Below are 26239 nucleotides of genomic sequence, written 5' to 3'. Positions count from 1 at the left end.
TTATTGCCCAGTAATTAACAAAATTGCTACAAAAGAGCCGAGGATCTTACCTCAAATTCCTCATCCACAAAATGTTGTTGAATTGTCTCCATTATCAGGTCAGCCTGTCCACAAAACTTACTGGAACTTTCAGATGTATTCAAATCTTCTCCCACAATATGCAAGCTCTCTACAAGGCTTTGAAAATTATGTATCTGTCTTTTTTCTCGTGCATGGTCATCAATAAAAGACAAGCATCTTTTAACTTTCTGACCAATAGCTGGAAACAAAATGTTGTCTTCTGCAACACTGGTCATGGGGTGTCAGTTTATTAAAATGTAACATATAAGAGCTCAACCTCAAATGGAAGAGCAAGCAGAATACCTGTGGAAGATACAAACATCTGCAAAAAATTGCAATCTATCAATGAATGCAGGCATATTTGAAATCTCTCCAGAATGATGCATCCTACGTGCCTCTTCAGTAATCTCTGCAAGCTCCATTTTAATAGCTTTATGCCAATGTATAATCTCATCGATAGGAGATGTCAACAAATTGCTGGCGTGGTTACTTGCAAGGTTGTGCTTGATAATTGAGGGCCTTTTGCCAATTTTTTCACCATGTTTAAATACATCTGAACGATGTATAATTGGATTTTTTCCTGCCACCACTCCAATACACTCTGGTTCCTCTAACAAGTATATTGTTTGTTTAGCTTTGAGTAAGATAATATCTTTGATGTCCACTCGTAATGTCTTCTCTTGCATCCAGGTATTAACAACCTTCATTGTCCACAAAAAAACTTGTCAAAGAAATAACTTGAAAGGGTGATTTCATTTTGCCTCTCTTAAGTAACTTGCAAAAAACAGTACCTCTTGGAGCAGTTCGTCTTCAGGGACTATTTCAAGCATATATTCTGTCATGTACTTCTTTTCATCAATTGAAATCGACGAAAGAAGCCACGGAAGGAATTCTTCCATCAAATTCACTGGAATGCTGCACATGAATTGCCACACCAGTGAAGCCTGCTCTCTGAAGGAGAAGTGTTGTGTAAGTAATGGGAATATCTGCAACCAATCAAGTTATTGGCCAAGTTTAATTGAGGGCTGAATTCTATAATATAAGCAACATTTTTAAGAATTATAAATTCCATGAACATCTGCCCATATCATTGATAGTGGGAAAAGCATTCCAAATCAGAGGTGCATATTATTTGATAGACTAAGATTTCATATTTCGGTGCCTTGCAAGTCCCATGAGTGCAACTAATTGCAAAAGCAACTGTCTACAATATCAGTTGCTATCTTAGCATTTTATGTTTAGTAAATTGTGTCCTGTAATGATTTTACAAAAAATTCTCATATAATTCAAAGAGATGAATATGATAGAACTTCTAGTGGCAAGGAAATCAATTAGAAAGGTGAATCATTTTTTCAGGCTGAGGTAAATGGATTAGTAAAACCAATTCAATGAGTACTCATATATTTTGCATCAATCACAGATTATGTGGATCAGGACTAAGTACAGCCACTTTTTATTTAGTGTGATGTTACAACATGTTAGGTTGACTTGTCACCCACTAGTGACGGATTTAAACTTTAGGTTAGCATTTCCTGCCCAATTCAAGGTGTTTCATTGATTAAAGTTTGGTTAAGGAACATGCAAGAGCCAATGTGCATTTAACTTAAATTTGTTTTTACATAAGACATGTAAAGGAGAAAATAATTGTAAATAGACATTAACATGCACTGCAGGAGCCTTCTGAGAAGAGAAAGAAAGAAAGAAAGAATTTATACTGATGTATATAGATGACTAAGATGGATCAATGTGACAAGTATAACTGGTTGAAATAACATGAGGTCAGAAAGAAGATCCGAAATGAAGCAAAAGCTAAAGCTAAACAATCAGCAAACCAACAAAAGAGTTTAGTTAACAAGAATTAATATCCTTGACCTTACAGATGATCATAAACCCATTTTATGTGTGTTTATGTAGTGTTATCAGATGCAGGCTCAACTGTATATAGTTCACTGACTATGGAATGTCACCTTATGGTGTAGATAATATGATCTCAACATCCATAACTAAGGATCTTATTTAAATAAGTACATACCTGCTCCTCTTCTTTTGACATATGTTGACGTAAAGAGATCCGAATGGCCTCTGTACAACTCACAAGCTCTCGACGTAACTCCAGTAACCCATTATTGTCATGTTCCAAAGCTGAATTTAGCAAACCAAACACATGGTCAAAAAGGTCATTTTCCCCTATATGCTCGAGTGAGTAGGTTAGAGCAACATTCTTTACCCTTGTGTCAAGAGCAGGAAAGATGACCTGCTCACAATAAAAACCATGTCTTAGAAATGCAATCACATAACCCACTGAGTGACTTTCAACTCAAACATATGCTTAGACTCTTAGAGTTATCAAAATAGACATACATTTTCAAAACAAAGAACAAAATGGCCATATTAGAATGTTCATGAACATAGAAATGTCAGTTCTACTAGAGCAAACCATGCTAATTAAATTAGCCTAAATAAAGCCCATTGAACACTTAGATTTGGCATTTTTCAATTGCAATGTTTCTTTTGGAGCCTAGTTCATCTGGCAATAATAAAACACACAAGTTTGCAAACCTCAAAACGTCCAACTGATCGGCAAAATTACAGGGGATAAGAAACCTTGATAGCAACCAAGAGGACAATTGAGGGTGATTTCAACAAAACTGTCATCATATTTTGCTTACCAATGCCATCAAGTTGATGTCTAATCTTGATGGTCAATAATATCTTGATTTACTTTCACTCTTGGACTCTGCAACTGTGCCTTAAGAGACATGATCCTAGTCATGCTAGATTTCTCACTATGTTGCACTAAGCCCCCTTTTATAAGGGTCAGGGAATTGGGAAAATGTGAAAAGATGATGGCTAGAAGTACCTCCAAAATCCTAGAAACAATATTTGGTTAGGAAACTGGCATGGGTACAGAAACAGATACCAAGGGATGGGGATGCATCCCTGTGGAACATAGGCTTCTATAAAATTTTGTACAAGTTAACACTTATTTATTTGAATTATGCAAACACCAAATTTAAGGCAAAATGTCTTTAGTAGTAAACATACGAAAGCAATTGTAATGCTATTTCTCATTCCAAAGGAAGACTTTCCTACTTATCTTTAATACTTAAATAATATTGTACTGTAAGTTTTAAGAGTGATAATAGATCCATTAAAAAAAAAATTAGGAACATACTAGAAATCCAAATATTTCTGGAAATGGATTGATAAAGAGGCCTGTAAAAGGAGATATGCTTCCTGCAATATAGGCCACTATTTTCTGCAAAATAATGATAATTTTGGAAGGTGAACTTTGATAGGTTGTTTTTCCCCAATACTGATTAAAATATCAATATAATCATTTTACTGAAAGCTCTTTATATTTCTTTCAAATAAAATTAGTCAGACGTCAATCAGATGCTTCAGCAAAGAGATATTCTTAATGCAAGATGGATCAGTACTTCTGAAATATTCTTACCACTGAAATACTCTTATGCATGCAAGAATTAGGATTTGCAATGAAGGATTAAGCACAATATTAAACAATTAAACTAACAATCTTCTAATTTTATTGCTAGAGTAGAAAATTCTGAAACTTATTTCAGATTACAATGCTGTGCAATTGATTGGAAGGGTTCAGCTTCACACCAATTAATCATAGCCTGATCGCACCCCAGAGTGTCTTTTACTGGACTTCTCCTTTAGATGGCGGCTGGATTGTATTTGCAGAAAATTAGTGCTTTAGATTGAATCCTTTAACCAAGCGACAATTCCCAGTAGATTGTGATACCTCCAAATAGCTCAGAAAAGCATTTTTAGCACCTGCGATATGTATTCAGAACAGATTAATGGCTTTGGGGTACTGAAAAAGCTGTTACTGCAGACCTGGGGCTACGTCCAGAGCTGCTTGATAGGGGTTTTGTCCTGTACAATGGTCTCTATTTGCAGAGCGCCAAAATCAGAAAATAAGTTTGATGCAATAATAATGATTTAAAAGTCATTTAGAACCCCTTTATAGCTCCTTAGAAAGCATCGATGCCTCTAGAAGCTTCTTCATTGGCAACTTAGGAAAAAGGTATTAATATTTGTAAATAATTATTAGATAGCCCACCATGAAGTTATCACCTAGACATAATGAAGTTATGACTTAAAAATGGCCCCTCTTTAAGTCATAATGAATAATTATAATAACTATTCATTACTATAGCTTTTTGGCCAATAATAAATTATTCACTTCTTAAATTAATCAACTCTAACCCAGGGAATTAAGAGGCTAGAGTTTGACTGCTGTTTGCCTGTCAAAAAGATGGGGACATTACAACTTCAAATTTTAGAGATTGTCTCTTCTCAATGCATATCCAAAATATTTATCATGACAAACTCTCAAGTTTTACTTTCAAATGGCATTGATGCAACTTAAATTGGATGCTAATAAAGAGCAACTTTTTATCAGAAAAACATTGGTCTTGAAAGGTCTACTTTAAGATTTTACATAATCAATGCAAAATATTGTTGTAGTCCAATATATGCAAATTTATTCCAACCAAAGTTGGACTACATCAAAGATCCAGCAATATCTAAATCATTAGTCGAAATAATTAATATAATAGATAAATGAAAGAGATTTTTACAATGACCAAATATGAATAGTGAAAAACAAAGTAGCAACAATAACCTCAATGTAAGGTTCACCATACAACTATACTTAACAAAAGATAAAATCTAAAAGATCCTTTAATGGAACAGTGATGCAATGTAGAGTGTTTCCTATAATGACTAATCGTGTCATTTATAAAGCAAAACAGCACAAGGGACTTCCTTCCCCTAGAAGCCATTTACTAACAATTTCTCAATGCAACATACCTTTGTCTATATAATCATGTAAAAGATAACTTTCAGCATAGACTTCTCCATATTACATGAACTCTTTTAAAAAATAATGTAAAGGTCCCTACAAGATGATGTATCACAGTCAAAATTTCTATTTGCACTTTCTTGTTACTTTGTTAGCTAGATCGAATTACTATCTCCTAGCATGCCAGCTCAATGGTATTGTTATCACAAAAGCTCGCACCCTTGCTGAGCTATCAACTCAGCAACCTTGTGAAACATGGAAACAACCCCGAAGTGTGGGACCTTTCGCAAGGGGGTTGAATCTCTGGAGAAGGTCGGCTTCCTTCTCAATCCAAGGTGCAGGTGTTGAACCAACTCAACACTTTAAAACTAACTCCTAAGCCTACCCTAACAACTTGTAGAGGTAAAGGAAAGAGAGAATGCTTGAAATGAAAGGAGCTGATGCACCAATAAGAGATCGTTTCTCTCCCTACTGAAATGGCACAAGGAACCAACTAAAAAACCCAAGAGATGCACAACTTCAATTGCATAAGTGACCCAAACGCATGTATGGAGGTTAGAATTTACTAAGTGTCAAGAGGGGAGAAGTATTCCCACAAGTCACACTCAGAAAACAAGTTAACATAGCATAGATGGAGAGAAAAGCCACAAGACATACTCCTATAATGAAGGTAAGAAAGCATACACAGCATACATAGGTTAGAAGGAGGCAAGAATAGTGATTTTCAATTAATCATAAGGTCAAAAGCCAATATTACACTTGCAGAGATGCAAAAATAATTACAAGTCTTTAAGAGAAGAGAAGAGCATAAGAAAGCTCAAGACAGCAGGGAGAGAACCCTTTACAATGAGGCTTAACGACCTTATATAGAAAAATAGGTTACAATGGTGATCATGACCCCTGCATGTCAGTCTGGAGGTGCAGAAAAGTGCATGCACTTGACTTGTACATGCAAGCAACCTAGCCATACACACAAAGGGCATTCCTGAGAAGGTAGATTGACTAACCTTCCAAAGTCAGGCATGACATGTCACCAAGCATGGCCACGTACCTACCTTGATGGAAATCCTGCCAAAAACATTAAATGCACCCCTATGGCTCCACAAAAAAGTGCATACGTCACCAAAACTGTCGGAGCACTTAAAGCCTTGAGTGTCGATCACGCCATTCAGAAGTGTTACAAGGCAGAAGCAAGTTTAGAAGACTTCGGAGACCAGGTTCACTGTAGTTGGGGAACTTCGGGGACCGGGGTCACCGTAGTTGGGGAACTTCGGAGACCGGGATCATTGTAGTTGGACAAGTAACTTGGGAACCTGGGGGTTCCGGAGTTCCGGGGTAGAAGGACAAGGAACTTGGGAACCTGGGGGTTCCGGAGTTCCGGGGGAGGAGAACTAGGAACTTCGGAACCTGGTGGTTCTGGAGTTCCGGGGGAAGAGAACAAAAGAAAAGCTAAGGGAAGGAAGGGAACTTCGGAATCTTGGAGTTCCAGAGCAGGAAAGAAAGAGGCTAAGGCAAAGAAACTCGAAACCTTGAGGTTCCGGAATTCCAGAGAAGAGAAAGAGAGGGCCAAGGAACTTTCGACTAGGCAACACTTCAAACCATGATTTCACTGCTTTTCTCCTTGATCAACTAGGCAGCCCTGGTCCATGGAACATATCTTTGATTGGTTCTCACTGATGGACCAAGGGTGTCATAAAATGACAATAGGACTTTTCTAAACTAAGGAGCAAAAATAATAGGAGGCGAGGCACGAAAGTTTATCATGTTTAGATGTACTTGAATTTAGCTTGAGATGATTTGCAAAAAAAATCACCAATTGAATGCATTCACTTCAAAATATAGTTTAACTACAGTGCCTCCTCCTAGTGGGGATGATTCCTTCTATTCTTTGTGAAACAACTCAGATGCAATGAGGTTTAGGCCACAAATTGGATACAGTTCAAATAAATATTGTCAAAGGAAATGCGATACCCTTACTTCCTTTCTTTAGTCAGATCCTCTGACAATTAGCTTCTTCCTTTTCATCAAGCCTCAAGATGAAATGAAATAATATTATGTCTATCTTCAACTAATAGGTAAGAGTGAATTTTACCTTTATTTCAAAAGTGGTTCCTAAATCCTAAAACAAACCTTCATGCTAAAATTAAAACAGAAATTGAGTACTAACTAGAAGAAAACATAAGTAATAAAGATTCAGTGAACCAATGATTCCCAACCTGTACATCAGCATGTAATAAGAAGTTAAGGTTTGACTGATATTGTTACCAAAAAAATTATGTGCCACCAAAAAGACAACAAAAGTACTAACTAAAGACTAGTGAACTGATGATACTCAATTTGTATATCGGCATGTAATAAGAATTTAAGGTTTAACTGACATTGTTTCCATTCTCTAGAAATGAGGCTCACTGGTACTGAATCAAGAAAAAAACTAGTTTGTTAGACGGTCCCAAGGATGCATGGTCTTGAAGGAATGAGATAGTAACTATGGTTTGATTGTTTGGAATTACTGATGGTACTGCACATTTTATAAGTATGTCTGTACACATTACACAAAATCGAATTCAACTCTCAATACTATGACAGCCCATAAAATTTTAATTAAGAGTCATGAGAAACAATAGAGAGGCAATGACCTTTGTGAAGGTTACTAGTGATGGGACCAGACCATCAGTTTGTTTCACTGATCTTGGCAGCTCTCTCACTTTCCAAACAAATCTCTATTATAATTCTGTTCTTTTGTGTTTGCTAATGTGATGACGTATACAACTAGTGGTCCTAATGATTATTCAATTTGACAAATGAAAATAGAGGGCAGGGAAAGAGATAAGCTCCTAGCCTCCCTCTCTATTCAAGGCACTGTACTTGGCTTTTCTGGCTTGGTTCTCCTTATGGAAGACATCAGTCAACAAAATGTTGTTTTATTTTAAAGATTTATGCTTCTTAGATATTCATAATATTTATATCTTCCTAATTTTTGTGGGGTTTTGTTACATCCCTCTTTCCTAACTTTGAAAAATGCTTATTATGCTTGGTTTAGCTAATCAATGATATTGCTTTTGCAACTGCTATGAATGAAAATTCTCAATGAATGGAAAATGAACTATGAAGTTATTTTGTTATCAATGTTAATATGGTTACGATGTGGCTAACTGATTTTTTTCATGTAACCAAGTGGATGCAGGAATTGCAACACCCTCAAGGGGGAGGGAAATTATCATCAAGGAGAGGATCGTAGACTTTGGAAAAGAACAATTTGCCATTGAACCTTGAGCCAAGGTAGTGGGATGTATTCCTAAGAGCGTTGCCACCTTGGTTGAGTAGTGCCTGTTCTATCCTTCTTGTTGATGTCAGCCAGTGTTTACCTTGTCGCTCAGTGTGCCTCTTGAGCGGTTAAATATCTTTATGTACACACACACACACACACACACACACACATATATATATATATGTGTGTGTGTGTGTGTGTGTGTACATATATACATATAAATATATATGTGTGTGTGTGTGTGAGTTCCTTCCTTTGAATGTCTTATTATTATTATTAGTGGATCATATACATATTCACACGCACGAAGATGGACGTACGTGCATGAATATATATATGCTCCTTATTTCATATTTTACACGCATATGATTGTGTGGGTAACACCTTGGTGATGGATTCCATTTTTAATGATCACCGACAAGCATGTTGGAAGAGTCCATGTTCTTGTGGCTTATGTTTCTTGGTAACGTTGGACGTTACCACCTTGCGCTTGCTATGTCGGTTTCTTGGCTCATAGCCTCCCCTTTGGCATCAAATATAGATAGCCATTTGATGGCCAGTCACGGATTTATGCTTCCATTTTTTTGAAAAGACATTCTTTTGGGGGGCCATTAAGTAATACATATCAGGGAGAAGAAAAGACAAAGCTTTGTTAGTCGATAGCAAATGATTGTCTTATGCTAGTGAGGAAAGAGTTTATTCAAGACTCTGAGGTGTTAGTTTCTTCCGTCAAGCTTGAATCTTGTTGAGCTCATAGCTCGAACCAGAGCCAAAACAAGAGGGACTGCGGCAGCATTGTCAATCTGATTCTACTTAATCACGCATGAGTCTATCCATTTCAATCATCGTATAGTGTAATTGAGCAATCTTTATTAGATACGATAATGAGATATATATAAATGTTGTTTTCCTCCGTTTATGTCAAGAGTTCATTAAGAACCACTTTACTTGTTAATTTCTGAATAAGGGTGCTCGAAGGAACATATAGAATTTGTTCTTGTTAATGCTGCATTAACTCTCTGAGCATAGTTTTGATTGTGTGAATGAAATCCTTGTGATTTTGTTCAGTGTACCAATTCATGGTGCTGATTCTGAACAATCTGATTGTAGATATGTAACATGTGATTGAGCATGCATTTCAAGTATTCTTCTGTTGAAACTGTGTCTAATTTCAGTCATGAACCGAAGGTCTATCTTTCTTTAAGAAATTTTGTGATATCAGTTTCAATAGAAGGAAGTAAGTCTGAGGAAAATTTAGTTGTTTTTCCCTGTCCTTGTAAGCTTAATAATGTTCAAATATCTGTTCGATCTATTCAAGTATCTGTCTGAGTTGAGTCAGGAGGACTATTATACTTCCAGCACCTGTAACAAGTTGATTTATTAATACCAGACCCAATGTGTTGGTAGTCACTGCTGTCTGTTCTTTTTGAATGGTTAACCGAGGTTATATTTGGTCAGTAGGACCCTATGTCATGTTGTGAATAAGAATACTTCTTTTCATTATGCCGAGTAAGGGTGGTGAACATAGACTGCACACAATCATGCTTTATTTTGAAACCTTGGCCAAGGTGGCACTGCAGTTAGCATGCGACCGTCAGTTCACAAAAATCAGATACACCACTAGCCAGAGTGTCATGCTATTTAGAGGGTACCTATAGTGTATGACCGGCTAGTCAATGTAGGTTCTAAACACCAGGCTCAGAGGGCTTAATGGCATTGTTCTATCCTTAGTCTGCTACCATCGCGAAGGGTCGGGCCCTTCCAATAGGAAGAGGCATGAGGGACTTATGTCCATGGTTGGGTGGAAAACCCCTTGATGATGCTCTCCCTCTCCCATGTTAAACCATGGCATGCATCTGCTTTCAGCAGGAGATCGTTTCTTTGTAATCTCTAACCCTTCTATTTCTTTTAGTAAAATTATTAATTTTTTATATGACAGTTATTTTCCCTTTCAATTGAGTAAGTTAGTTAGATGGTAGTTAAGTTAGTTAGTTAATCGTTTCCTTTCAGCTGAAATTGAATGAAGTTAATATTTCATTAGAGTACTATTTTATTTGGTTGTTATTCCATTTAAGTATTATGGTTATTACAGGTATGTTTCCTTTGTCCTAATGTTGTTAGGACAGAAGTTGACCTCATGCTTTCACATATGCATGCCTGCAACTATTGCATTGTGTCACAAATGTTTTATGGCTTCCAAGTGGCAACACAATTAGCTTACTAAGATTTGTTAATGATTGCTTGGAGGGTGGAATCTAGTCCACTTTTCAAGTGGTCGAATGCTTCCCTATTGGCTGCTACCATTATAGTACTCCTTTTTTAATCCATGCCATAGCAAGCATGTCTAGAGGTGTTGTAATTGTTATAGGGTTCATCCTTCCATTTATAATTTGACAAAAAAAGGTGGTGTTCTTTATTCTTTGTAATGTCCCTTTTTTATTAAAAGCTCTAGTTTTTCCCTAAATTCAAATTTCCAAGGAAGTAGGAGATGGAATAGGATTACATACCAACTTAGATCACCCAAATTGAGGTCCTACAAACATGTTAGATAATCATTGAAAACATGATTAAACAAATCTTTGTTAGAAATAGTAAGCAAAACATAGATCTCGTTACTAGGGTTTTGGAACGTAAACTTGATTATAAGATAGACATAACTTAATGATGAATATCAACCATAGGGAGGCTAAGATAAAGGGTATGTTAGGGTGCATGAATGTTCCTCTACCCTAGGCCCAAGAGCAGATATTCAATTCCTCTTGGCCTCATGGGACCATTTGGTCACCACCATGAGGTGGCGTACCTAGTGAGGATTCCCATAGCCGTTCCCCTCACCATCCTCCCTTTATCTTCCCCCCTATGATCTGAATTCCTTAATCTCATGGCCAACCATGATAGGGAAGTCAGGACGATTATAGAAGGGTGTCCCAAGAATCCCTCCCTCCTAAGCCCAAGGGCAACACTCCTTTTGCCCTCTTGGCCTCATGGGACCATGAGGTGGCATACTTAGGAGAGGACCTCATCGTTGTTTCCCCTCCTTGTATCTCTCATTTCCCCTATTATGGTTAATTATAGTAATCAAGCAGAGCACATAATGAATCCTATATTATGGCATGTATTCTATACATATGTGTATTAAACAATCATAAACAATAAATAGTATTAATCAGCAATGAGCAGATATAAATAATATTCATCATGCTATGTATAAAGAACTCATACCAAAACCACAATATATATTCGAACTGATGTATACTTGATTATTAATATCCAAATCTGATCTGTCTTTTTCCCATGCCTCTTTGATTGTTGAGCGCGTTCTTATATTTCTCCATCGGGGTGGAGAGTTGTGACCTTCCATCAAGACGTGGCTGCTGGAATGGCAGTGTCCCTTCCTTGCAAACTGCATGACTCTTCATGTTGTCTCATTTCTTTAATATTTTATTGTTTTTCCTAGCTACATCCCGTTATAGAGGGAACCACTATTGCCAAATGGGAAAAGGTCGATCAAACAATGTGTCTTATTGCCTTCGATCTACAGAAGTCCAACTGCTGTTAACAAACGATTGTTTCTATTGTCCATGAAATTGTGAAGCCTTACCATTCAATACTTGGATTGGGTCATGACAGTCCGCCCTTCCAAAAATTGCTTGTCCTCGAGCAATAGTTGAATGATCACGAGGTCTAACTCATAATCCATCTTGTACTACTCAGATATTATCATAAGTTGTAGATTTGAATTAAGACCTATATGTTTCCTCCTTCAATTTGAATGTGAGTTATAGCCAATAGTTGGAAACTGGAGGTTTAGTTTAAGACAAGTTCTCTCATCAATTGTTATTGGAAGAACTGTTTTGGTTGGCCCCATGGATATCTCTTTGAGACAAAGCAAGGACAAGCTTCCCATATATTGGGAAGAGGATTAGAAGCATGGCACACATCTGTGACCTTAATTGCAATGTTCTTTCCTAAATAAATTCATCTCTTTTGGTTTACTCTTGTTATTCTCATCTAGATCAACCAAAAATAGAATTCATGATGATAGGAAATAGTAATTATAAATATTCATGTAGTAGATATGCCAAACACGGAGCATACACATGAATATATGCAGACGCAAATGCAAGTATTGTTAGATCCTTCTTATTGACTAGAATGTATTCATTGATTCATTTTTTTCCCTGCAATGTCTAGTGAGGAGGGTGTTCCTTTACTTGACAAGGAAACTTTGGGCTCTTATGAGTTGACATATTACAATTTTTATTGAGGGAATCTTACAAATATGAGGGTGTCATGATTACTAGATTTGTTCCTCCACAAAGCACCCTTTGTTAATTGTCCCCTCTTCTTTTGATGGGATGCTCTTAAGATCTCTATAATAAGCTACTTCTAGATGCAGAAAATAAACAGAAGAAAACACTTTGCGCATTTAAATCTATGATTGAACAAAATCAATAAGCAATTTTTTTTTAAAATAGGTAACAAAGTAAAGAACTTCTTCTATCTTTCAGCATTAAAAATGTCATTCCTTTCATTAACAATTGCATGATAACTTGCAAATTAAATTCTATTTAAACAACATAACTAAAGTACTCAATGAACTATTATATCTTTGCACAACTGAGAATAAGAACAGATATAGGGTTCAGAATCTACTGTGTATTGGTTCTGATCTTGAATCTCTGGCTTCCCATGCTTACCAGCTAGAGGGAGAGTATCATCGAGGCGTTTTCCACCCAACTACAGACTTGGCGGTCTCCCGCAGCCCTTCCAACTAGAAGTGGCCTGACCCTTCGCAAGAGCATTAACTAATGTAAGTTTTAATGCCATCTGAGCCTGGTGTTTAGAACCTACTCTCAACTAATCGATCACGCACTATAGGTGCCTCCTAACTAGCATGAAGCTCCGACTAGAAGAAGTATCTGGTTCATGTGAACTGACAGTCACATGCGCAAGCAGTGCCACCTTAGCCAAGGTTTCTAATAAGTTCAAGCACGATTGAATGCATTGTCTAGCTCACCACCCCACTCTGACATAATTCAACAACTCAAGGTTTTACCAACCTGGAGGGATTTGGGTTGACTGGCTTGCTAGCTTCATTTAACTACGTTGATAAAAAATCTTCTAGCATTAATAGTTACTCTTGGACCAGACTGGGTTCAACTTCCTACTATTCACAAAATTGAACAACTTTCTTACTGCCAAGATTATGGCATTACATATTTAATAATTGAGAGTTGCAAGAGCCTTGACACCTACTTGTATACATGTACATGCTGAGCTGCCTATATGCATACGTGCCTGTGTCGCTCAAATAAAATCTTCAAATGATTTTATTATAATTATTTCTTACTTGCATTCATTCATTCTTGATTTACAACCTCCTTGGTTTGGTTCCAAAAGTTTTAAATTTTGCTTTAATCAAGAAGAAAAACTATTGTTGCATAACATTCTAGTCACCATCTTGATTGTTGTTCAGTAAGTATTTCAGCTTTTCAAAGCTCCACAGTTCATCTAAGCCTAATACTGTTTAATAATGGTCAAAAATAGCTCTTTGAGTTAAGTCCCGCTTGTTCTATATTTGATGGAAAGTTACTTATCCTTGCAAGAAAACTAATCCCATTCTCTATTTTCCTTGCCATGTCAGATTGTCTGAAGATTTAAGAAATTAAACAACAGAATTGTCCTTAATAGACTGGGTTTCATTCAACTATTGGAGCCAACACTGAAATGGCATGGCTTAAGCTTAAATTTACCAAGGATACTAAACCTTGACATTAAAGTGCAAGGCTAGCTTCAACTTAAGTAAATCTTTCTTTTCCAGAAATACTAAAGAGTTTGCGGGAGGGAGCATAGCACCCTACCCATCATTTGTTCCAGACTTGCAAAGTTCTTTTTGAAAGTGAGCATTCAAATTAAATACTAATTAGATGCAGCTAGCTTTTACAGAAGTATTACTTGCCAAAACACATTCTTCTTCAGTGATTCAAGATAAAGTTGCATATATATTAAGCTTTAAGATTTGGAAACGAAAAGACATGCTTGGCAACTAAGATGTTGACCCTCGATATTGGTGAATACCTTCACGACTAGTCCTTAGCCCACTATGCTTAACCCAGCTACGACTTCGTTTCTTCCTTTAAAAACACTATATGTTCTTAAACAGTTCTCGCAACTATAATCTCAGTAGCAAGTATTCCTTTCTCCGTGAAGAGAATCACTGAACATGACCAGCAATGAAGGTTTTTCGAAAGAAAATATCAAGTACGGATTTCAAATTCCTTCCCAATTAAGCTTAACAAGAACGGTTGCTCATCAAAATGGAAATTCACTAGTTCGATTTCAATTCCATTTGAATTTCATCAATATTGAGAGACATTTATTTAACAACTTCCTTAGAATTAGGAAGGTGGCAGTATAGCCGATTAATGAATAAGCAAGTTCATCAACAATACGTTCATCATTTAATAGTTATATATTTCAAAATATATCTATCCCATAATGTCGATGAAACTATAATAAACATACTCATCGGTTAATTGAATCCATATTTACTAAATATATATGTGAATATGTTTCTATGTAATTATTTATACATTAATACTTAAGTATATGTACATAAATACATGTGTTTATTGATAATTGCACCTATATACATACGTATACATACATATTCATGTATTACTTATTTACATGTGTACACACACACACACACACACACATATATATATATATATATTTCTCTCAAATTTGTTGAAGTTAAGGATCACACAAGAAGAATTAATTCATTATTTTATTTTTCTTTTAAACTTAATAAAATATAACTCAAGATGACAAAGTGGTTCACATAAGGAATTAAGCCCTAACGGAATAACTAAGAAACTAGGGTTTGACATCCCAGACCCTAGAACATGACATGGAAGCCCTTAGGATCGAAAAACCATAGACATCTCACAAGCTTACCAGTTAAAGCGGCATAGATGGCATTTTGATCTTACAAAAGTTTACGCCCTCTACCTGATGATACTCCCCCTCCCTTCACGGAGGTGGCAGATCCTTGCAACCACTTGGACACAACATTGTAGTTAGCCACATATTATCCTCATATCATTAAACATATATGTATATCAAATCATAATTGCATAATATCAAACATTCCAAATGTTCATTGAAATTACACATAACATCAAATCTTAATGTAAATTAAAACATTGCAAAATAGTTGTGTAAAAGATGGATGTAACAATCTCCTTCTTCATACCTTGTTTGCTTGTTTGGGTTTCCTTCTACTTTTTCATCCCATGTTGCCTCCATTATACCTATTTGGCTTTCCTTTCCACATGTGTCCTGGTTCCCACTTGTGTTTGCACTTGTAGCACAAGTGTTTACTTTTAAGGCCCCTTCAATTGCAATTATGTCTTGTTGTGACCTAATCACACATCACCCCATTCCAAATGGGGACCCCCTACTTTATAGGTCCTCTTGGTCTTTTGGTTTTGGATCTTTGGATCTTGTCACAGCAGTCCCTTCAGTCTCCTCAATTTGCAAGTGTTTTGGGTGAATTTGATCAAGTCTGCAAGTCATTTGAACAAATTTGGCTAAGTCTAGAACCTGTTTGGTCCATTTTAGGGTTTTGCCCCTCTAACTTAGATTTGAGGTCTTTTCCTTAGGGTTTTGAAAAAATTGAACATTGTATTGCAATCGGGACTCTTCAAGGAAGCTACCAGTGAAATTTGAGCGAACTCTGGGCAACTTTCTATTTTTAGAAAGTTCTTATTTTTAATATTTTTTTAGGGATTTCACTACCTCCCGGATTGTCTTTATTTTGCCAAAAATCAAACTTACTATTTTTAGTAAGTGTTATCTTGCTCTGATTTACCCTAATTTTAATGTTTTGAAGTACTTACTATTTTTAGTAAGTCTATTTTTGGCAAGTTCTTCATAGGCAAAGGTCCCCACACTGAAGACTAAACATTCTTGAATATTTGCCTAAATTTGGAAAGTTGAAAAAGTGGGCTATTTATTGAAAAATGACTAAGTGTGGAATTCCTTCCTGAAATGAAAAAGCATTGCAAATTTTCCAAGGCAAAGGAAAAACTCACTTCAATCCAAATGTGGCATCCCGAATCTGGAAAATGATCAAAAGTGGCTAAGTCAAAAGAAATTTCCTAAGGCAGTGAAATCTTAATCATGGCATTGGGCACCAAAGTGACCGCATGGAGGAATTTTCCTCCTAAGCTAACAATCCTGCACACCTTGGTTTTGGCATCCGTGCATGAGGGTGGAGCGCTAGAATGGGGTTGTGGAGGAATTTTCCTCCACACCCAAAATTTCTTCACCATGTTTATTTGGTGCCCAAGCATGAAGGAGAGCGCGCTAGAACAAGGTAATGGAGGATTCTTTCCTCCAAGCATGTTTTCCTTCACCATGTGAAATCCACTATAAATGATATTCAAATTTATGTTCAAGTTTGAATTTATATATATTATTATTTTCTTTACTGATATTTTCTGTTTCTTATGTCATAGGTTGCTGAAGATAACATTAATTATTTTGATGCATCTTCAGCACTTCATTTGCATATACTTATAGTTCTATGCTTCCTTGATCGGTCATGTCTTTTAGACATGCCCGATCAAGACATGTCTTGATCGGTGCATAGACATCGTTTCAGTTTAATATAACCACTTACCATGTGTTATGTCGATAACTATCGGTCACGTCATTTCTCTTTATCGTGTGTTATACCGATAACTATCAGTCGCGTCATTTAACATGCTTATGCCGATAACTATTAATAATCGGGGCAACGTGAAGTAATATAGTTACCCAATAAATGATCGAGATAAGTCAATCATAATCAACAAATAAATGATTGGTATTAACATGCATTTTAGGATGATAACTATTATAGTTATCATATGATAGCATCAATCGATGCTATCATATGATAGCTATGGTAGTTATAATTCTGGTCTGATCACAGCATGAGTAATATTATCGATTATGCATATAAGATGATTATAACAAGTTCATTTATTTAATCATGAGGTCTATCCTTATATTGTAGTTATATCGATAAGGTAGATGATTGAATGAGAGATAAATGAAGTCTCTCATTCAATCATTTATCTTACCGAAGCTACTAAGTTTCAACACTCCCTCTTAGCTAGGGAAGATAACTATAAACCTATGAAATAAGCATCATATTTCTCATAATAAAATGTATTATATGACTACATAATACAAAGGATCATATCACATATGCTCGTGACATGAAGCATCACATAATGAGTGACACAGGAATATATCACATCATCTCATGATATAGATATCACATAACACGCGATATCAATATCACATAACATGTGATACCTTGGATATAAAATACTTAAGAATGTTGAATTCCCTTATATCCAAGTTATGGCATGTGCACTGACTTTACATCACATAATGTCTACCATAACATATCATGGCACATCCACGAGTCAGAGTGATATCAAGTCAGCATGATATCAACATTACAAGATCGTCACCTCATAATGTTTAATACAAGTGTTCATAGTCTAAAAGATCGTCACCTTTTAGAATTGTACACAGGGGGTGGAGCCCATAAAGTCGTAACACAACAAAAGTAGTTTACACATTAAACATCTCATATATTAGTACAGATTACAAAAACTGATTATAACTCAATCATACCAAGACCTTTTCTGAAGTGTTCAACTTTTACTCTGGCTAGAGGTTTGGTCAGTATGTTTGTTGTCTGGTCTCTTGTAATAATATATTGTAACTGATTCACATTTCTATCCACCATATCCCTCACATAGTGATAAGGGATCTCAATGTGTTTGGATCTATCATGAAATACAGGGTTTACGGAGAGTTTTATACAACTCTGATTGTCACAATGAATTATAGTAGGCTTCATTGGTCCTCCGAATAATCCCACAAGTAACTTCATTGGCACTTAATTTTGATCAAAATATATCAAATTAATCCTCTCACAGCTACTTGATTAAAAATTCTTTACCTGCATATGAATCCACGTTGTTTCTTTTCTTCCTTTTTTTTTTTGGTGACAACTGAATTTTGTGCAATATCTGAGGCATTACGTCAAACGGTTCATACTATTGCACAGAATGCCATATCTGAGGCATTATGTCAATCGGTTCATTCTTTGTCTAGCCACAGGGCTTTAACTATGCATTTTTCGCACTATGGCATGCTTTGTCGAGTTTGAATTTTTACCGGCTGATTGCATTTACTTGAAAATTTCCAAAGTGTTTTGATGGTGTGGAGGAATCTTGCTTGGAGGGAGAATTCCTCCCTTGCCCTTGTCTAGCGCTCCATACCATGACTTTGGAGAGAAGCGCCAAAATGGGGTTGTAGAGGATTTTTCCTCCATGACCAAAATTCCTACATCATATGGATTCAGCGCCTAGGGTCAAGTGGATGGCATTGGACAGGGGTTAGGAAGAAATTTCCTTCCGAATGAAAAATTCCTCCATGGCATAGAAATTCCACCCAAGAAAGAAATTGGAAAGAGGGGTAGGGAAATTAAGTCAAGGATAGAGAAGAAAGGAAATCTCCTCAGGGGAAAAATTCAAAATGTCTCTCAAGCATGAAAATTCACTAAAAGTTGAAGAAATTTTGAAGGCAAAGACAAAATTGACCATATGAGAGAATTTTCTCTCTCCTAAATTCCGGAGCTAAAAATAGAAAAAATTCCTAAAAAATAGGAAAAGTGAAAAACTAATCAAAAGGCTCCCTCCGAACAAGATGAATTCAAAAAGCACAAAAAAATTCTTCTCGGATAAAATTTTCTCTCAAAAAATCCGGACAAATAGGATTTCTTTCTAAGCGGAAAACAATCAATAAAATTCTAAGTGGAAAGGAAAATCTTTCAAAATATCCTTCTAAAAATTCGAAATGGATAGATTTTCACAATTGGCAAGTTGGCAACATGCCAAAGGAATATTCCGAATTTATGACGCATGACTTAAGAAATAATGGAAAATTCCATTTTTGAACTCAACATTAACGGTAGGCCCTGTTTGCATAGTGAGTTCTCAAGGAAGTATGATGCATTTTACATGCAACTGCTACATTTAACCTCTTGCCAACTTAGCAACTTGGTGGAGAAATTCTAAAGATGTAAAAATCTTAATCAGCAATAAATCTTTTGGCCGAAAAAAATTTAAAATCAGGAATCAGCAAAAAATCGAGAAAAAATGGGCAATAAATTGGCAAAATTATCGAACATTTGAAAATACATAATTTCTTAAAATATTCTAAAAAACACACATACACTAAATTTATAGAAAACTAGAAAACTAGACTAAATTAATAATAATACAACATAGTATGAAATTATGAATTTTACAGTGAGAATTTTAATTAAAAACTACTCTAAATTAATAATTAATATACAATGATTCATAAAATTAAGAATAAAAACTACTGTAAATAATTTTTTTATTAAAACCCTCAAAAATCTTACTATGGTAGGAATTAAAACTAATTTGGGTAAGCTTACCCAACACAGGTTGTAGTTTTGCAGCTTACACAGTTGATACTAGTTTTAAATTTTTAATATGGAAAAAAACTGAAACTCGGGATGAATGTTGCAGGGTTTGGCCAAAGTCAACACTCCTTACCAACACGCGCGCATACAAATTTGCCCTTTTCTTTTGTTTTTAACTTTACCCATTTTACTTTTTAGGGTTGCGCGGTTTGTTTTTTTAAACAGCGATTTTTATTAGTTTTCACGCAATTTAATCGTGATTTTATCTGCATGGGAGTTGCAATTTTTTTCTGAAATTATAGGTCGCGATTTTTTTGCTTGATTAAATCGGCAGCTCGAATGTCTCGGGAGAAATCATGATTTTGGCGATTTTATGCCGATATTTTCATCCTTGAGAAATTCTATTTAAACAATGAATTACAATTCATTTCTCACGCGTAATTTGGAGAAATTTGAAGTCAGAGAGGTGGAGAAAAATCAGATTTGAAGAGTTTACTTATTTTCTAGAAGCTTTTGTTCGCAGAGGTTCTATTTTATTCCGAATTAGGAATTTATCAGCTGGAATTCCCTCTCCATCATTTTATTTAATTCCTAATTCCTTAGGATGACTTTAATGTTAATTTACTTTGTTTTGTAGGAATGGTGGAATCCAGCAAGGTTGTGGCTACTTCCCAGCAAGCACAGATCAAGAACGAGATGAAGGGATTCCTTCCAAAGTCAAAGATTATTTCCAAGTGGAAGGAAATCGGTGATAGCGACTTGAGAACTTTCTAGCTAGGCACTTTCTGAAACAGGATTTTCCATATTGTCGGACGCAATCCATCACCTACTGCTGTTAAATTTGTCAAGAGTGGAATTGTCTCAGCTGCAGGGTTCCCTCTAGCCATTCAATGTACAGAAATTGATTTTGGAATGTACAAAGCACTATGATGAAGAAAGAAGAGTTATTTTAACATCGGATAGCAAGCTTCTGGCTAAATGTTGTGACCATTTCACACATCGCCCCATTAGAACGGGGACCCCCTCTTTTTTGCTTTTGTTTTGCCTGTTCTTCTCTCTACTTTTAGGGTTTTGAGTAAGTGAGTGAGTCGTCTGGACTAGGGTTAAGCCTTGGGGGTTTCTTTTGGATATTTTCAAGCTGAAGTCCAGTCAAATTTTGAAAGATTATTAAGCCTCCTCCCGAAGGTTGCAATTTTGAAATAGGATGAGCCTGCTAGGAAGTCAAGTGTGTCTCAGGATGGGTCCAGTCTGGATTTTGAGGGCAAATTCAAGTTAGGTCTAAGTGTTAGCATTTTAATGATTAAATTATACATTTTGCCTGGGCAAACTTTAACCAAATTTTGGAAGCAAAGTAACCGATTCCTGGACTTGAAGACGACCTAACCCCGCATGATGAAGTGATCTAAAGGCCTAAATTTTTGATATTTTGGCTTATAAGGGCAAAATCGCTCCTGTCCCTCTCTCAGGGACCAGGGCGAAAGTGATTTTTGGTGCATCTTGGTTATTGACTTGTTTTAATTGTTTTGTGCAGGGTCGCCAGGAGATGCAATTGGACGTAAATTGAAGATCTTGAAGATTTTGAAGACTCAAAAATGACAAGTTTTTAAAGTTTAAGACCAAATCGCTCCTGTCCTTCACTGAAGGACCAGGGCGAAATGGCCTACTTAGATCATTTTTGGCCCTAGTTGATCGAACTGAAGCATCAAGGATGCAATGAAGGATGAAACGAGCATAATGGAGTATCCAGACTTAGTCGTTGGCAATGAAAGGTTGAACTTTTGGCCTAGCAAGACAAGTTCGCTCCTATCCCTCACCCAGGGACCAGAGCGATTTTCTTCAAACACACCTTCTTGGACATTTTTTGGATTTGGGATTTTGTTCATAGCTTGCAAAATGATGGTATCTTCCCCAGCAAAAGAAATTTGAGATGAAAATTGTAAAGATTTGACCTTGAGGACAAAAAGTGCTTCTGTCCCTCACTGAAGGACTGTTGTGACCATTTCACACATCGCCCCATTTGAAATGGGGACCCCCTCTTTTTTTTTTTGCTCGTTTTTGCCTGTTCTTCGCTTTGCTTTTTAGGGTTTTGGTAGTTTGTCAGTTGTCTGGATTAGGGTCAAGCCTTAGGGTTCCCTTTTCGATCTTTTTAGGCCAGAGTCCAGTCAGTCTTGAGAGCTTTTTGAGCTTCCTTTCGTAGGATGCAAATTTTGAAATGAAGTGAATTCGCCTGAATGGTCTATTTTCAATTGGAATTTTGAGTGCAGAGTTTGAATTTGTCTAAGTATTGATGATGAAATTGTGAATTTTGTCCAATTGAGTAATTTTGACCAAATTTTGAGTTTTTTGATATTTGATCCCGGGCGTTGTAAATGATTTGTTTTTGCCTTGTGAAGTGATTAAACTTGTGAAATCATGATATTTTGGCCTGTAAGAGCAAAATCGCTCCTGTCCCTCAGTGAAGGACCGGAGCTCGTTTTCAAAAATCTTACTGTCTCTGCAGGGTCAAGACGATTTTTCAAGTGGAAGTAGTAAAGGAAGGCGTGATCTTTCCGTTGAATATAAATTGAAGAATTTCACGAACACGGAAATGCCCCAGGGAGCAAAATCGCTCCTGTCCCTCAGTGAAGGACCGGAGCTCAAAATCAAATATTGCCTTGTCCTTGCAGGATTTTAACAACTTGACGATTTGAAGAAGTCCAAAGAGGTGCATTTTACCAGTTGAATATAATTTGAAGGCACAAACATGAAGAAAAATGGACCAAAATGCAAAATTCGCTCCTGTCCCTTAGTCAGGGACCAGGGCGAAGTTCAGTGTAGCTCCCGTCCCTCTCCCAGGGACCAAAGCGAAATTCTTCATAAGGCATGTTTTAGGCAAAGATCAAGCAAGTTTTAAGTTTGAAGGCAAGAAAGGAGGTGAATTGAACCCGTTGAAGACAAATTGAAGATTACAAAACATCAACAAGGGACCCAAATGCCCAAGTTCGCTCCTGTCCCTCAGTCAGGGACTAGAGCGATCTTTGCCTTGGACGAATTTCTTGCCAAGTTTGAATGATTTCCAAGCCAAAGATGAATGAAATGGAGCACTACAAGACCATTGAAGATAATTTTTGAAGGTAACAAAGTGTAGTTGAGCTTAAAAGTACAATATCGCTCCTGTCCCTCAGCCAGGGACCAGGGCAATATGATGATTATGTTGCCTTTCCTCCAAGTTTAAATCTCTCCAAGTCAAGATGAAAGGTGGCAAGGGCGTTTCGAAGCGTCCCAATGAAGAACGAAGTATCCAAGGTCGCCAATGTTGAAGGAATTACACCAAGACACCCAGTTCGCTCCTGTCCCTCAGGTAGGGACCAGAGCGAAAATGTTCAAATAAGGCCTAATTTGGGTTGTTATTCACATTTTGAATGTTTGAAAGGGAGTAAAGGACATCGTTTTGCACTTTGAAGATAATTACAAATTAAGATGATGAAGATTTTGCACCAACTGTCCCAGTTCGCTCCTGTCCCTCAGGCAAGGACCAGAGCGAAATTTTCATAAAGGCCTAGATTTCAAAGGTTTATCAAGTATTAAGTGGTTAAGAGGGACCAAGGGACTTCATCTTACATTATGAAAACAATGGCAAGTTGATGAAAGCAAGCATGAGCCCAGAACATTGAAGTTCGCTCCTATCCCTCAGTCAGGGACCAGGGCGATATCTACTATACTTGCCAATTCATTCAAAAATCATGCCTAGACAAGGTTATGCAAGGTCACAAAAGGTCTAAGTTATCTTAAGAGGATGATATGCAAAGGCTTCAAACGTCAAAAGACTATCAATTGAGCTAAGGAAGCTATATCGCTCTTGTCCTTCAATCAAGGACCAAGGCGATTTTCACAAGATCCTTCATTTTCCTTCAAAATCATGTCAAAACAAGGTCGCACAAGATCAAGATCGTCGTTTGGAAGGCAATGAACGAGAAGTTAAAGGTTAAGTACAAAGAATGTTGGCTAGAGCACTAAGTTCGCTCCTGTCCCTCACCAAGGGACCAGGGCGATAATCTTCCAAACATCGAATATGCCTTGTAGAAGTCAAGTGAAACAAGCGTAGAATGAAGAAGTGACGTTATTATTCGCCTTATGATGGAGATTGGTGATTAAAAAGCAAGATCAAGGAGAAAGCATGAAGTTCACTCCTGTCCCTCTCCAAGGGACCAGGGCGATAATGGTCATAAGAGGCACTCGTTCACACAAGCAAGTTAGTCAAGTTCGAAATCTCTAGCGAAAACGCCAGTTTCAACGTAAGGAGGGAGATTTTAAACGTCAAAAGCACAAGATTCCAGGCTAAAATGCTAGATCGCTCCTGTCCCTCAGTCAGGGACCAGGACGATAAGGTTTGTACTTTTCACCTTCAAAATTTTGGTGCCAAAACAAACATTTTTGAATTTATTTTAAATGCTAAATTCGATAGGTTTTGAAAATTCAATTAAAATAGCATTTAAATATAGCGCAAAATATTAATTAATTATTTTTGCCTTGTAAAAAATCGAATTTGTTAATTTAAAAAACAAAGGCATTTAAATAATTAATTATTAATTAATTAAAAATTAAATGGAGCGCTTGGATTGTAAGGTCGGCCTCTTTATTTTATTTAAAATTTGCTTTTAATTACCAAAGTCGGCCTTAAGGTAAATATGGGGTGAGCGCTTATAAAGGGAGAGTGAAACTTTCATTTTCACATCGTCATTTATCATCTCTTACATGCGATTTGAGGAAGACAAAGGAGAAGTGCGAATTGTGTTTTAGGAGTGCGAATTTCATTTCAAGCAAGATGGTGCGCATTATCATCAAAGGGGTGCGAACTTGAAGTTTGAATTAAGGCGAACTTGCCTAAGACCTCGTCAAAGACATCTCCAAGGGTGGCGAAATTGATAAGGAGGATGTTTATTTGAAGATCACGTCAAGGCCATCTACTTTCGATATTTTGCCTAGGCGAATCCATTTGTTTTGCATTCTAGAGTTAGCTCTCTAGTGAGGTATGGCGATATGGCTTTATTGTTTTAATTTTGAATTGTTGATCGTCATAGCTTAAATTTTGAATTTTGAAATTTTGAATTCCCCTAGCTCAATCGTTTTTTAGGAAATGATAACTCTAGGACTTATCATGAGGTTTCCTAAAATTTACTCTCTAATCTATGTTATATATTGCAAAATCTAGTTTCTCATTATGAAATGTTGTGTAGGTATGGCGACCCCGAAGGCGGGAGCATCCACCAGTCGTCCAGCTCTCATGAAGGAAGATCAAAAGACTGAAGAAGTGGAGACCAAGATCGTGTCGAAGTGGAGCAACATTGGAGATACCAACTTGGGCAACTTCAGCACGAAGAAGTTTCGAGAGGTCCCTTACATTGGCAAGCCATCACCTGTCACCCGGAGAATAATCGAGAGTGGCATCATTAAGGTGGCCGGCTTTCCTCCAGCAGTTCAGTGCCATGAATTGATGATCGAGTGTGCTCGTCATTATGATCCTCAGTCCAAAACAATCGTGTCCAATGAAGGAAACACTTTGGCCTATCTTTCAGAGGAAGCTATAAGTGAAGCTTTCCATCTTCCAGAGCATAGGGACATGATATACAAGAGCATAGAAGGAGCCAGGTCAATGTACGAAGATGATCCAGATGCTTGTCTAAGCATAATCAACAAGAATTGGTTACTCAAGAGTCGTCCTCGCCTGAGCAAGATCCCGAACACACCGCACAGGATTGATTTCCAGGAGGAGTACAGAGATTTGATCACAATGCTCAACCGAGTTACAGGAGCCCCTCACGCCTTCTATTTTGAGAAATGGATGTTCTACTTCATCCAGGTGATCGTTCAAGGGAAAGGAACAATTCATTGGGCTAGAATGATTAGCCATTGCTTGGACGTACAGTTGAGGAGACTCAAGGCTACCAAGTCCTTCCACATGAGTTCATACGTCATTTATGCCTTGATCAGGAGTTTTGAGTACGCAGGACTACCTCACAGAGGAGTGATTGGAAGAGGACCCGGCGAGGTCAGAGTTTGTGATTCCTATATCCACTTGCATCATCCGCCAGGAAGCAACTACAAGCTAGTTAATGATACCTTCACGATGAACATCACAAGGACGTTGCAAGGCGGGATTCACAACAGATTATCCCAGGATGCACAGGAATTAATAAAGAGGTACGGTGCTTGGTTTATTCAATTTCCGAAGTTCACTTATATTAGAGTACATGGATGTCCTTCACCTCCATACATGTTGCCGAGATATCCGACAGACAGATTTGTGTTACTTGAAGTAACGAGACAGTTGGCAACATATGCGAAGGCATTCAGACACAGACATGGGAATGGAGTTCCGGTACCTATCATTTTGGGCAATTCAGTTGAGGTATGTCCTAATGCTTTAGCTATGGATGACGCAGAGAAGGAGTTAGCCTTGTATTCTTTTTCATCCTTTGCTTTGAGAGAAAGCTTTGATCCACATGGACATTTAGAGGAGACAGTCGGTAGAAAGTTTAAGCATGAGTACCAAATAGAAGATTTTATGATG

General features: G+C 37.0%; 1 protein-coding gene across 11 annotated transcripts in view; it reads right to left on the bottom strand.

Annotated features, from left to right (window-relative positions):
- LOC131026812 (zinc finger protein BRUTUS) overlaps positions 1-26239 on the bottom strand; it is a 101920-nt gene that overhangs the window by 50888 nt on the left and 24793 nt on the right. For 8 of the 11 annotated variants that reach the window (XR_009102389.2, XR_009102391.2, XR_009102392.2 and 5 more), the window contains exons 2-5: positions 2093-2314; positions 852-1046; positions 364-761; positions 51-288 (exon numbers count right to left, since the gene is read on the bottom strand). Coding sequence is in view for 7 of the 11 variants with exons in the window: in XM_057956792.2 (XP_057812775.2) it covers positions 51-288; positions 364-761; positions 852-1046; positions 2093-2314 (1053 nt within the window). In the remaining 4 variants the exon portion in view is untranslated. Of the gene's footprint in view, positions 1-50; positions 289-363; positions 762-851; positions 1047-2092; positions 2315-3687; positions 3862-26239 lie in introns of all 11 variants that reach the window. The other 3 variants (XM_057956795.2, XM_057956797.2, XM_057956798.2) reach the window with 3 other exon arrangements.

Source organism: Cryptomeria japonica, chromosome 1 (assembly GCF_030272615.1).
Source record: "Cryptomeria japonica chromosome 1, Sugi_1.0, whole genome shotgun sequence".
NCBI classification, from domain to species: domain Eukaryota; kingdom Viridiplantae; phylum Streptophyta; class Pinopsida; order Cupressales; family Cupressaceae; genus Cryptomeria; species Cryptomeria japonica.
This window is presented reverse-complemented; position numbering and strand designations above follow the sequence as displayed.